At 60.3% G+C, this 13,461-nt stretch overlaps 1 protein-coding gene across 3 annotated transcripts; it reads right to left on the bottom strand.

Moving 5' to 3' along the window:
• Positions 1-3,118: 3,118 nt before the first annotated feature.
• Positions 3,119-12,870, bottom strand: COASY (Coenzyme A synthase). Of its 3 annotated transcripts, none has more exons than XM_075911240.2 (10): positions 12,741-12,870; positions 11,354-12,022; positions 10,151-10,365; positions 8,448-8,579; positions 7,587-7,776; positions 6,349-6,413; positions 5,454-5,538; positions 4,636-4,733; positions 4,400-4,546; positions 3,119-3,708 (listed from the first exon to the last, which is right to left on the bottom strand). In XM_075911240.2, exons 2-10 carry the CDS (start codon positions 12,015-12,017, stop codon positions 3,661-3,663), a joined length of 1,644 nt encoding a protein of 547 aa, XP_075767355.2. In that variant the 5' UTR covers positions 12,018-12,022; positions 12,741-12,870; the 3' UTR covers positions 3,119-3,660. The 3 variants fall into 3 exon arrangements, with proteins under 3 accessions (XP_075767355.2, XP_075767356.2, XP_089630069.1); XM_075911241.2 differs by having other exon boundaries at positions 12,635-12,750; XM_089773943.1 differs by lacking the exon at positions 12,741-12,870 and adding an exon at positions 12,260-12,345 and having other exon boundaries at positions 11,354-12,190.
• Positions 12,871-13,461: the final 591 nt, after the last annotated feature.

The following is a 13,461-nucleotide window of genomic DNA, read 5'->3' as shown; positions in this document are numbered from 1 at the left end:
AGTCTGGAATTTCATTTCCTCTTTCCCTCAACAAACTTCAGCGCCTGCCGGGTGTCCTGATTTACCCCCCCCCCCTCCGAGGCAGGGATTCTCCTGCAGGAAGAGGGGTGGTAGCAGCACCAGGTGATGGTTTGAAAGTCTCTGGTGCTGCCTCTCTACAGCCAGCAGTGGAAATCAGGGTTCTCCCTGGCGACAGAAGGGGCAGGCCCCAGGTGGGGCGGCTTTCTGGGATGGGCGGATCCATTCACTCAGCTCCCTCTGCGCGTGTCTCCTAAGCCACCTGCTCAGGGACAGCAGGGTGGGACCGCTCCTTCGCTGAGCCCTTGCTGATGGGCCCTGTTTCCCTGATGAAGCTAAGAGCGCACTCACACTACAATAGGCCTGCTGAAGGGGTGTCACCCTGCTCTGTTGTAGGGCTGAAAAGTGTGACCAGCAAGCCCCTCTGGCCCAGGCAGGAGCAGTCAGCTCAGGGCCTGGCCACATGGGAGTCCGACCAGTAGTCAAACCAGGAGAGCTAAACCCCCAGGTGTTCCCTATAACCCCACACGGACGCTCCCGTTCCACCACCCAAGTGACTTTTTCAGGTTCGCTTCAAACCCTTCCCAGTGTCATAAGCACAGCTGGAAAAAAGCCACTGGCAGCCTGGGCTGGAGCATCTACAGGGGTGGGGTGGAGCGTTACAACCATCCGTTTAAATTCACACCTGGGCTTAACTTTCCCATGCAGACAATCGCCCGCTCCGAAGGGAATGGGGGCGCGTCTTCCCGCCACTGCTCTTTGGCCAGAGGAATTGTATGCACTGCGCAAGTGACCCACAAGCATGGGGGGGGGGCAGCATTTTTGGGCTCTGCCTGGTGTCATGATTATGAGAGTTAGCCAGCAGCCTGGGGATTAAGGGGTTAACTACACCTAGCCAGGTGGAGTGACCAGTAGGAATGTAGATGGGACTTTCAAACTGGGACAAAGGAATTTGGGTTTTTTCTTTTCTCCCTTTTGTCTCTCTGGGTGTGTTCTCTGCAGCTACAGAGAGGGACAAGCATGTCTCTCTCTCTCTCCAATTCTTCATTTTCTGTAAGTAGGGTAAAGTTTAGGTAGTTTCGTTAGGCTTTATTGTTTTAAGGGCTAGGTAGGGGATCTGAGATCTGGCACTGCTTAAAAGACGTTTTGGTTTTTTCTTTGTAACTAAGTTCTAGGCCCATGGAGTTTCTCCAGGAGTGTATTTTGTTACCTTTCCATCGAGTCATTATGCCTGCAACAGGAATATTGTTGTAATCATAAAAGTTCTTTCTTTCCTTTTATTAACCTGGCATTGGTTACTTGGGTGTCCTGATTTTTATTTTAGGGGTGAGATTTCCCAAATGATCTTTCCCCTGATTTCTTTATCAACATTTGGGTGGTGGCAGCAGAAGTTTTATTCCCAAGATCTAGGTTTTTAAGATCTTGGGGGAAGTTTTATACCAAAGCCTGGTCGATAAGGCTTTGGAGTACACTCGCTGGCCCCCACTTCTGCATTTATCATGCCAGAGTGGGGAAGGAGCCATGACACCTGGGAGTTGGGGTGTGTCCCCAAACCAAGGAACACACAAGGGGAGGGGATGAGGGATGCTGCTTCTTATGTGACATCTGTATTTGCATCTCTAGGAGCCGTTATGGAAGATTCTCTGCTACAGGTTGGACCTCTCTGCTCCGGCATCAGCGGGACCTGACCCGCCCCAAACAAGAGAGTTTGCCAGGCCAGGGAAGTCTCCTGCCACTGGCCCCCAAGTCCATCATCTGCTGCTGGCAGGCTGCCCCAGCAGGTACCCGCCTCACCATCCCCGCAACCTGGCTGGGCTGCTTGCCCAGCTACTGCTGGCTGGCTGGGCTGTACAGGCTCTGGCTCCTGCTGCAGGGCTCTGTTCTTGTGCAGCAAGAGAAGCTGTGGGGCTGGGGCTCTCACCCGTGCCCTGCGCAGCCCCACACAGCCGGGGGAACCATGGGGCTCCAACCCCACACTCCTGGGGCTGCTGGAGGGCTCCAGCCCCAGTCCCATGCTGTCCCTGGCCAGGCTGCTGACTCTGATGTCCCACCTGGCTGGCCGTCCTGCCTCCAGAAGCAGTGTCCCAGATTTTGGAGGTACAACCTGTAGTCTCTTGGTGTCCTCCTGATCCACCCAGACCACGGCAGCCAGTATCTTTTCTGCCTTCCAGTGCCCATAAACATGCTCCATCTACTGAACCTGTTAACATGGGCCTCGCCTCAGAGGTGCTAGGGGGAGAGGAAGGATTCTCAGCTCAACACCAGCCAGAGAGGCATGTGCTTTGGGGCAGCGCTGACAGACTGAATGAGAGCAGCGCCCTCTGCCGGCCACCTGGCCCAACCGCAAGGGCTATTTCCTAAAGTTATTTAAGCACCTCCGGGAACGAGGAGCCCTACGGCACCTGACCGACCAGCAGACTGATCTGGCCAGAAGCGGCTGTGTCCGACCAAGTGGATTTGATGCTGATGCCCAAACAAATCCGCGTGGGTTTTGCAGATGCAAACATGGCGTGTTCTTCAGCCACAGAGGGACAGGTGCGCCCTCAGCCATGCGCTGGGACAGGTCGGGGCCCTCAGCTCTCCACCACGAGGCACCCCAGGGTCAGGCTAACGGAGGGTCTGGAACTGGCTGGTTACAGCACTAGAGTTGCCCCTCCCAGGGTCAAGCTGAGCCTGGAATCTGAACATGAATTTGAGCTCTGCAGTGTCCAGTCCATTGGCAGAGCTCCTGTGGTGGGGGATCCAGGGAGGGGTGCAGGGGCTCGGCCGCTTTGCAGCACGAGCGCTGGGCTATTTGGGTCCCTTTCCCTGCTGCACAAAGCTTGGCTCAGGGGCCTTAAGCCAACTTCAGTGGAAAGCCCCTCTTGGTCCCGCTAGCTCAGCAGGTGCTCAGCCCCTCCCGAGGATCCCGCTAGCCAGAGCCTGGGCTGTGGGGAATGGCAGCCGAGAGCTCGCAAAGCTCCTGCCCCGAGCCAGCAGGACTCCCCCGCAATGCTGATTTCACCTGGGGCAGCAGCACAGGAGCTGCCTGCCTGGGCCCAGGCCTGGGGGCGAAGGGAACAAACAGGCCTGGCAGAGCAATCACCACACAGAGGCAGGCTGCACACACTGGACCTTTAACTGCGACAGCCTTCAGGACACCCGGATCGGGCAGCGTGCACCGAGGTGGCCCATCCACCGGGAAGGGGGGACAATCCACATGATACTGATCACCCAGAGGAGGGCACGGGGGGCTCATACAGCGCAGCCCGAAGTGAACGGAGCCGGGCCTGTCGCTGGGCCGGGCCGGGGGCTCGGCATGCGCTGGCTCTGATGACGTCTGTCCCAGCAGATCCAAGCTGCTGCTCTCTCCCGGCCTGTGCCCGTGTCACCAGCTCAGAGCCGCTGTCCTTGGTGCACCCTCGTAGGCGGGGCCGTTAGCAACAGGAAAGCAGGATGCCTCTGCCCCGAGGCCCTGGGCACCAGAGCGCCCAGCTGAGCTCTGAGCGGTGCCCCGCCCTGCTACCAGACGTGGGCGAGAATGGGGCCAAGCGTGCAGACCCCAGCCCCTGGCAGCAGAGCCCGTCAGTGCTGGGAGCCCCCGTCTGGCTGTGCGTGACGACGAGATGGAAGTGGCCGGAAGAGCCACCAGGTCCCCAGCCTCTAGTCTTGGCTGATGCGCTGCTGCAGGAGGGCCCAGGCCTTCTCCACCTGCCAGAACAAACGCGGGACAGAGAGTCCGGGCTCAGCCGCACGAAAGGGCAGTGACTGCAGCTGTCTGGGAGGAGCTGGCCCGGCCTGGCAGGGCACTGGGGCAGGGACAGGCATGGACTCCACTTAAAGCACGGTGTGCACAAGCCCCAGAACCTGTCATTCCTTTCAGGCTGGGTTTGCCCCCACCCCAGGGTGAGATCTGCTAGGGGTGGCTGCAGCACAGACAGGGCTCACTGGACACTCCCACAGATGCCTGATTCCACTGAGTTAATGCAGCTATTGGGCACCTATCAGAACGTGCGGCTTTCCGTGGAGACGGCCCCCATCCCGGGGGGGAAGAGACGCAGCAGCCACAGCTCTGCCCAGGAGAGAGGGACCTGGAAGATGCCTAGTCCTTCCTCCGATCCAGCCGTAGGGAACAGACATTCCTTGAGTCCCATTTACACCAGAGAGGAACAAGGCTCTCATCCGATCGGCTGCCGACATGGCTTGTCCCAGGCTCTAAGGGGTCCTGCCTAGACTACTCCATTTAACCACGGTCTCTGGCTAACGCTGCAGCGCAGGCAGGCCTGCATCTCTGCCGGAGGTGTGGACCCCACCGGCCCCCTCCCCTCCGTCCCTGCTGGCCTGGCCTAGGCAAGACAGCCGTTGCCCCCGGAGGCCCATCTGGGCAGCCCCCGGCTCTCACCTGCTTGCGAGTCGTCTCTGGCTCCCAGAGCGTGCAGAGCACGACATGCGACTGCTGCAGCCTCTGGCTGTTACTCAGCTGGCTCTGCAGCCTGTTCCGAGCAGCCTCTTCGCTCAGCCCATCTCTGGTCATGATGCGCTGCAGGGCCTGCGGAGACCAAGGGGGACGTCACTCCCAGGCGGGCGCACGAGGGGCCCATCGCTCGTCGCAAACGGCTGGGGAAGGGCGGCGCCTACCTCCTTCTCCGGGACGACGACCATCCACACCTCATGGACCAGGTCTGTCCAGCCAGCCTCCAGCAGCACGGCCGCGTCCAGCACGCACACCGCTTTCCCTGTGGGACGAGGCCCTTCCCTGTGAGCACCCGGGCACCACGAGGCCCCGATTCCTCCCCCTGGCAGCACAGCAACCCGACGGCAGGGCAAGAGAACCCGCGAAGGGAAAGCAGCAGGCCCCAGACTGTTTACAGCTTAGAGCAGTGGTTCCCAGCCTTTTCAAGCATACGGAGCCCTTCCCAGTCTATTAGTTTCAGACCCCTACCCTGGGGGAGAACAAAAAAGAAGAGGAAGGATGCGCCTGGTTCGTCCGTCTAAACTTTCCACGGACCCCCTGCAGTACCATCGCGGACCACCAGGGGTCCATGGACCACAGGCTGGCAACCACTGGCTTAGAGCTTAATCAGAACCCCCCCAGGCCTGGCACAGGGACCTGCCGGTCACAGAAGCAATGGAGGGATTCTCTCCCAGGGCAACGCACGTGGCCCCTTCCCTGCCAGGATCTGGTCTTACCAACGCGCCCGAGGCCTTTCTGGAGACGGGGAGGGGGCCGGTGGCAGTCTGGCCCGCTGCGCCTACCCACCTGCAGGAAGCAAAGGGCCAGCCCCCCACAAAGCACAGAAACCTGAGCTGGGAACACCTAGCAGCTGATCAGGAAGTAACTCCAGCGGCAGCCTGGGCCCCCGGACAGCCGTCCCCAGGGCCTCTGGCCTGGGCGGTGGTAATAGGATGGTCTAGCCCCGCCCCCTTGGGGTTGCGAGGGGGAAGACCAAGCTCACCCTGTGCCGCTGCTTCATTCAGCTGCCTCTTTGTCAACTTCGCGATCTCAGGCCACACGATGTCGGTGAGACGCTTTAGCCGCCCCTAGCAAGGCACACGGCTGGGCTGCGGTGATTCGCTCCCCACGCGATTTCCCGGTAACCCAGCAACACGCAGTCAGGGCAGTCGCCCGCCAGCCCCCTCCCCGGGGGCCCCACGTTGCCAGCGGGCTAGGTCAGCCCTCCACTGGCTCTGTCCTGCCCGATTCTCCGAGCTGCTCCACCAGGAGCCCCATCTGCGCCGCTGCCAAAGCTCAACGCAGAGGAACTTGGCAAGGCCCTATCGCTCGGCGACAGAGGGCGCTGGGGAAGTGGGGGGAGCAGACCAGGCCCCTGGAGAAAGGTGTCGGCCCAAGACTCCAGCGCAGGCGGAAGCTCATGGAGACCGACCTCCCCTTCCACCCTTCAGCTGCGGCTCCAAAGCCAGTCAGGGCCGGTCTGGCTAGTGCACGGGGGAGCACAGGAGCAGATCAGCGCTCTGCGCTCTCGTCACCTCTGCTCACGGAAACCCCGGGGCACAGAGGGCAAACCAGCCTGGGCCATGCCTCCCCCAGCGCTTAGACCAACAGGGGGTGACGTCCTCCCAACTGTCAGCCCCGGAAGGGCCCTAGGAGCGGGTCTCCCCCGGTGAGTGGCTGGTGCTGCTGGTGCCTGGGCAGCAGCGGGGATCCCTGTCTCCAGCCCCGCCAACACGGCGCCTTTACACTAGAGAAAAACCAGCCGGCGGGAGCGGAGCCCGAGAGAGCAGCAGGCAGGCGGCAGCAGGGCAGAGGGGACGACAGAGCAGCCTTGGCGGCAGCAGGGCCAGAGGAGGGGAAAGGTTGACACTGAGCCCGGAGTCGGGGGGGAAGGTTACCTGGTTTCCAAACACTTTGGCCCCGAGGATTTTCCTGTTAATTGTCCTGTCATCGTTCAGAGTGTCTGGGAGACAAAGCGCAACAGGAGAAAAGGAGTCAGCTCAGCTCAGCTCGCATGGGAAGGGCTCAGCATTAATTCCCCTAGAGGGGCCTGCAAAGGTTTCAAACACTGGGACAGGGACCCTTTTTGGCTGCCTTGAAGTGTAAGAGGGTGGGAAAGGGCCTTTCCCTTCAACTTGGGAACAAGAGTTAGACCCTGCACCCCTCCTCTGGTCAGAATCCTCTCCTGTACCCATCCCCCTCCCAGACCCTGCCCCCCTCCGGCACCCATCCCCCCTCCCAGACCCTGCACCCCTCCTCTGGTCAGAATCCTCTCCTGCACCCATCCCCCCTCCCAGACCCTGCCCCCCTCCGGCACCCATCCCCCCTCCCAGACCCTGCACCCCTCCTCTGGTCAGAATCCTCTCCTGCACCCATCCCCCCTTCAGACCCTGCCCCCCTCCGGCACCCCTCCTCCGGGTCAGAATCCTCTCCTGCACCCATCCCCCCTTCAGACCCTGCCCCCTCTGGCACCCCTCCTCCGGGTCAGAATCCTCTCCTGCACCCATCCCCCCTCCCAGACCCTGCACCCCTCCTCTGGTCAGAATCCTCTCCTGCACCCATCCCCCCTTCAGACCCTGCCACCCTCCGGCACCCCTCCTCCGGGTCAGAATCCTCTCTTGCACCCACACCCCCTCCCAGAGCCTGCACCCCTCCTCTGGTCAGAATCTGCTCCTGCACCCACACCCCCTCCAAGACCCTGCAGCCCAATCACAACCCCCTCCTTCACCCAAACTCCCTCCCAGACCCCACACCCCCTCCTGCATCCCAAGCTCCCTTCAGCACCCAGCCTTCATCCCATTCATTAATATCATGGAAAAGTGCAGCCCTTGATCACTCACCAAATCCTTAGAAGCGCCCCCCCATCAAAAATGATTGTCCACCCCCCTCTGACAGGATCCCTACCAAACAGTTCAGGCTTCCAAACCAACCTGTTTCCAAAAGAGAGTTCTCCTCTCCCAGGAGCACCCTCTGGATCCCAAATACAAACCTCCCTCCGACATGAGCTCTCCCCAACACCCTTAGCTGGGAAGAGCAGGATGCACGGACTCTCCCAAACCAAAGTGGGAAGTCAGAGGTTCCTATGACGTCGTCTCCCTGTCACCCTGGTGTTCTACACAGGCTCCACTCACTGTACCTTCTCCGAACTCCTCCACCACCTGCTCGTACGAAGGGCCGCCGGGGGCGTAAGCTTCGTGGCCCAGTTTGTCAACATCGATGAGGAAAGCGCCCAGGCGTTCCAAGTGCCTGGCAATGGATGTTTTCCCACTTCCACTTCCTCCAGTCAGGCCGATCACATAGGGGCGAGAAGGCCGGGCTGGGTCCTTCTGCACCAAGAAGAGATAAAGCGTCAGAAGCGTCCACAGCTGCTCAGGGCTGGTGGGAGCTGGATGGGGCGGCGAGAAGAGGCCCTGAGTGTGAACCCCACACAAGCCCAGAGGATGTGCACGTTGATGGAAGCCAACAGCAGAGACATGCTCTGGCCTGCCACTGGTACGTTTCCTGGAAGCCCCCGAGAGGAAGACCCTGGCACACCTCAATCTCCAACACGCCTGGCCGCCAACCCCTCTTCCTAAACCCAGTCAACGTCCAGCTGCCCTTCTCCTGGTGTTTATTTATGGTCACAGGATCCAAACTCAGCCCAGGAACGGCACCATCAGCCTCCTTCTGACATCAGGTCGGTCCAGGAGGATGCAGCCACAGGTAGGCTCCTGGGCCGCGTTCTTGTGAACAGAGCCAGCTGACTCCAGGCCCCTCTGCTGACTCAATGGGCACGTTCCAGGCCCCTCTGCTTGGCATTCCCTGGTATTGACTCTGTGTCCCCACTTCAGCATTGCCCTTGCTAGACCCAGGACGTGCCACTGACCTAAGAGGTTTCTGGTCCCCAATTGCGTAGGCCAGCATCTCCCACCAGGGCTAGAAACCGCACAAAACCCTGTGAGCTGGAGGTTGCTTGGCAAACGGACTCGAGTAGCCACCAGCTCCTGTACCTTCCTACCTGGGGGGGCTGCAGCAGCGATCCGAGCAGCCTCTGCCGGATGCTGGAGGAGCTGATCTTTTCCTCCTCGTTCTCTCTGTGCCCGGGATCTTTAACCAGCCGGATCTCATGGAGGGCCAGCTCTGGGAGCCCCTGCAAACAGAGCACGCCGCACAGCGCAGTCAGAGGGCTGAGAGCCCCTCGTAGCTGTTCAGTCAGACTGGCCCCAGGTCCCACTCCCCCGAGCAGTCACTGGGAAGGCCGCATCTTCACACCAAGCTCCTGCACTCAGGCTGCTCGTGGGCAGCTCTGCAAGAAAGCGGGAGGTTGCTGCCACCTGTCGATTAGTCCCCATCTGCCTGCGACTGGGCCGTGCTACATGCCATGGTGGGGCAAGGACTGCAGGGATTCTGGAGTCAGGTGGCAGAGAAGGGCAGGGTCCCAAGGGATCAGGAGCCTTTGTGCATCTACAGGACACACTGCCCCACTAGCCTTTGGGATCAGGCCAACCACTAACTGCCTGGGCCCAGGAGAGAGCTCCCCGGGGCAGGCTATTCCAGGATTGTCCATGATGGGGATCTATGTGCCGGGAACCAACTGCAGTTAGAGGCAGAAATCCCCAGCTAGGCCCAGGGCCCAGCTGATGGGGCTGGCGGCTCCTATACGACAGAGAAACAGTCTTACTTACTGAGCGAGCGCATCCCAGTGAGTGGGGAGGAAAGGGTTCCCCTTGGATAGCTCCCCCCCACTGCCCCAGAGGGTATGGCTGGAGGGGCAGAGTGAAGCCCCAGTGAAGAGACACAGTGAACAGACCGGGGCTGTCCCCACCACACTCCTCAGGGGCAGGCTCCGAAGACAGAACCCAACTGCTTGGCCCCATCTTTCCTTTGCACTCTCCTCTCACAGCTCTCTGAGTTTTCATTCTCTGCCACTGGACAGCTGCATCCCCCCCTTCACAACACACTCCAGGGAAAGCCAGCTCATAAGGAGCAGTGGTAGAGCAGAGCTGAGAGGGGCAGAGCCCAGGTCTGGAATAGCAGGGGGAGTGCAGGGCATCAGGACAATCACACTGGAGAGCTTGTACAGCACCTGTTCCCCGATGCCTGGCTTTCACAGGCACTGCCTCCTTTTAAGGGCACACACGTTGGGGGCAAATGAGGGATGTTAAATATCGGTTAAGTGAATAGTCGAGTAACCTCATGAATTCTTATTGGTTAGTCAACTATTCTATAATCCCCGGGGGCGGGCCCGGCAGCAGCATGGGGCGCCAGGAGGGAGCTAGTCTGTGAGGAGAGACAGTTTAAAAACCAGCTCCTCTTGCAGACCGGCTGCTTATCACCCTGTGCTGCTACCTCTAATACAGAGGCAGCAGTGCGGGGTGGCAGCAGCCCCAGTCTTGTGGTGGTGGGGGGGTCTGAGCACCCAGACCTGGGGCCAATCAGAACTGAGCCGGGCTGCCTGCCCACCCAGCTCCCAATACACTTTAAATGCAGAGCCAAAGCAGGGGTAGGTCCCAGAACTGGCGTGAGCCAGAACTGAGCCGGGCTACTGGCCAGCCTGCTAAACAAAATTACTGGGGCGGGGGGGTAAGGGGGAGGAATGCATGTAGTCTATAGCATTAACCTATAAGCTTTTGCTTATTGGTGAATCGACTATGCTATTGCATCCCTAGAACGAATAGCAGGAGGGGGTGTATTCCACTAGGTCAGCTTTAAAGGCATTACATTTTCAAGTCTCTTCTTGTTCACGGTCACCCCTCCCTTGCGGGTCTCCTCACTGACTACTATACACTCCAAGTCAGGGTCCGTTATCGACGGGCCACAGGGGTCTACCAGAGGCACAATGTCATAACGCAAAGAAGGCTTCACGTCCACCAGGAACTCACACAGCTTCTCCACTCGCTGCTCATACGGCTGGATCAGTTCCTTCAGAACCTTATCTGGAAGGGACAAGAAATGGGGAGGAAGCAACAGCACAAAGGTCCCTGCACCCAGAGTTAGCAGTGAAGAGAGTGATGTTTAAAGGAGGGGCCCACAGAGACGTACCAAAGGCTTTAGCAACGATCCGCCCCCTCACGCTTCCCTGGTACCCAAAGGGCATCAGGCTCTCCAGATTTCTCCACATTGGAGAAAGGCACGGGGCTGCTGCACGTCCTTGGGTCTGCTGTCAGAAGGGGCACCCTCTTTGCACAAAGCAGCAGTGAGCAGAGACAAGTGACTCAGTCTTGTTCTGCTTGGCAAGGAATATTTAACTCCAAGGGCAGCACATCTGTCATAAACACGCAGATAGCAAAACTCCGAGCCAGATCCCCATCGCTGTGACAGCCCTCTCTGCCGCGTACGACCTGGGACACAGACATCTCATCTTTGCAGAGATGCCGTTCTGCCTTAGATCAGGCAGTGGGAGTAATCTGGCGAGTCTCACTTATCAGCTCTGGCCAGTTTCCAGTTCTCAGGCGGAAACCCAAGGCTACAGCTTAGGCTGGCAGCACTGCCAGGGAAGGGTCAGCAATAAAACCCACAGGAATGTTGCTAATCTTATTCGAAGGTGTACAAAACCTCTTCCCAAAAGCCATCAAGCCTGTTGGGCCTAACTGAGTCTCCTAAACTCATAAATGATGCTTCTAAACTACCACCATACCCACGCAGATCAAATGTGCTTTACATCTCCACTGATATGAAACCTACTCTCCCCCTTCATCCTCTCACAATACACACTCCACCTTAAAGGCCCTAGAAGCTTGGGCACACACCCACTTCAGAGCCCAGGAAGGCTGCTTCTAAGCTGTCCCCAGGGAAACAAACACTACAGAGTACTATAAATGGTTCCCTTCCCTGCCATGCAGAGCAAAAGGAACCAGCAGAGTGACGGCCAGAGAATGAGCGTGACTGGGGTTTTGCTTCCTGGTTTGGGAATGGGATTCTTACTCTCCAAGAGATCCTTGTCAGAGATGCCAATCAGTAGCCGGTTCTCAGCCAACAGGCAACATGCACTCAGAAGGATCTTGTGGGCATTATGGAGTCTATCGAAAGTGCCCCCTACAACAACATCCCTGTAACTCTGCATGGTCCCACCATCCAAGTCTGGTTCCTGTGAGGGCAGCTCCCTCTCCTCCATCATGGGCTCATACTCTGGGTAGAGCAGCACAGAGATGAGATTGGGCCTGCAGCTGTAACAGCTGGTGGCGTATCGCTCCAGGCGTTGCTTCACTGGGTTGTACTGGCCACCGTCACTGGTCTGAAAGTCGGTCAGGACCACCTCGGGCGGGTGGGAGAGGTTCTGCACTGAAGAAAGTGACTGTGGCGTCAGGCTCTGGTTGCGGATGTTTGTCAGCAGGACCCGTACGTCCAGGTGGCCGTGGGCGTCAGCATCTGCATACAGCTTGCTGATGAGGCTATAGATCTCGGGGGAGGCTGGCACGTAGGTGGACCTGGGCTGCGAAGAGCCTGTCAAGCTGAGGCCCGGCTGCAGGTGAACATAGAGCGTATCCTCCACGATCCGGGAGGCTGAGGCCAGGATGGGCACAAGGCGCAGAGACAGGGCCGAGAGTGGGGTCGTGAGCACCAGCAGGCCTGAGCGGAAGGCAGACATGGTCCCTGGAACAGACACGCAGGGGAGGGGGTTACGTGGGTGACGGCAAGGTTGCGCTCCACGAACATGGCCTCTGAGTTTCACTCAGTCACCCACTGCCGCTCCACCCTGCTCAGTCCCCCTCCACAACCTGCTCCCAGCACCCTCTGCTTATTGCTTCCCCAGCCCCCTGCCTCCGGCCCCCTCTGTCAGCCCCCCCCCAGTGCTCCCAGGCCCCCAGCTGTCAGCCCCCCACCCTCTGCCTCCGGCCCCCTGCCCCCTCTGTCAGCCCGCCCCCCCCCCCCACAGTGCTCCCTGGCCCCCAGCTGTCAGCCCCCCACCCTCTGCCTCCGGCCCCCTCTGTCAGCCCCCCCCCAGTGCTCCCAGGCCCCCAGCTGTCAGCCCCCCACCCTCTGCTTCCGGCCCCCTGCCCCCTCTGTCCCAGCCCCCCCCCCCACAGTGCTCCCAGGCCCCCAGCTGTCAGCCCCCCACCCTCTGCCTCCGGCCCCCTGCCCCCTCTGTCAGCCCGCCCCCCCCCCCCACAGTGCTCCCTGGCCCCCAGCTGTCAGCCCCCCCCCGTCAGCCTGGCCCCCAACGCTGCCCCCCCCCAGGCTGGGAGCACTGTCAATGCCCCTCACGGTGCCCAGCCCGGGAGTCCGCGGGGCATGCTGGGTAACGCCAGGGGGCGGGTCTCGCGGGGCATGCTGGGTAACCCCGGAGGGGGCGGGGCCCGCGGTCCCTCACCGAGCGGCAGGGCCGTGGCCGCCTCTCACCACCAGCGCTCCGCGCGTGACCCGGAAGCGCTACCCTGGGTCGGCCGGAAGTACGTCACTGATATATTTTTTTTTCCAATCGCCGTTTAAATTTTAATTAAAATGTATGGACTTTCCAGGCGACCTTTGACCCCCGGACTCTCGCGAGAGGGGGCACGATTTCCGGGGGCATGAGGCGAGCTTGAGGGGGAGGAGCCCTTGGGGGGCGGGGCTAAGGGGATAAGTGGGCGGGGCTCCTGGAAGGGAGGGGCTAAGGGGACAAGTGGGAGGGGCACCTGGAGGGGGAGCGGCTAGGGGAGAGGGGCACGTGGAGAGGGAGGGGCTAAGGGGACAGGTGGGAGGGGCACCTGGAGGGGGAGGGGCTAGGGGAGAGGGGCACGTGGAGAGGGAGGGGCTAAGGGGACAGGTGGGAGGGGCACCTGGAGGAGGAGGGGGAGGGGCTGGGGAGAGGGGCACGTGGAGAGGGAGGGGCTAAGGGGACAGGTGGGAGGGGCACCTGGAGGAGGAGGGGGAGGGGCTGGGGAGAGGGGCACGTGGAGAGGGAGGGGCTAAGGGGACAGGTGGGAGGGGCACCTGGAGGGGGAGGGAAGAGGTGCCTGGAGGGGGAGGGGCTGTGGGAGAGGTGTCTGGAGGGGGAGGGAGAGGTGGAGAAGGGCACCTGGATTGACCCACCACCCCAGGTTTATTTTAAG

This window comes from Pelodiscus sinensis, chromosome 29 (assembly GCF_052426305.1).
Source record: "Pelodiscus sinensis isolate ZL-2025 chromosome 29, ASM5242630v1, whole genome shotgun sequence".
In the NCBI taxonomy this organism is placed as follows: domain Eukaryota; kingdom Metazoa; phylum Chordata; order Testudines; family Trionychidae; genus Pelodiscus; species Pelodiscus sinensis.
The sequence above is the reverse complement of the archived record's forward strand: the minus strand, read 5'-3'. Positions and strand labels throughout refer to the sequence as shown.

Bases quoted from the DNA above. Each gene is read 5' to 3' on its own strand.
- COASY (XM_075911240.2), bottom strand. From the start codon at position 12,017: ATGTCTGCCTTCCGCTCAGGCCTGCTGGTGCTCACGACCCCACTCTCG. The intron at 8,580-10,150 runs GTAATGCCTTTA...CTCTGTTTGCAG, and splicing joins ACAAGAAGAGACTTGAAAAT to GGGCTCCCAGAGCTGGCCCT. The intron at 6,414-7,586 runs GTACAGTGAGTG...TTTGTCTCCCAG, and splicing joins GGTGGAGGAGTTCGGAGAAG to ACACTCTGAACGATGACAGG.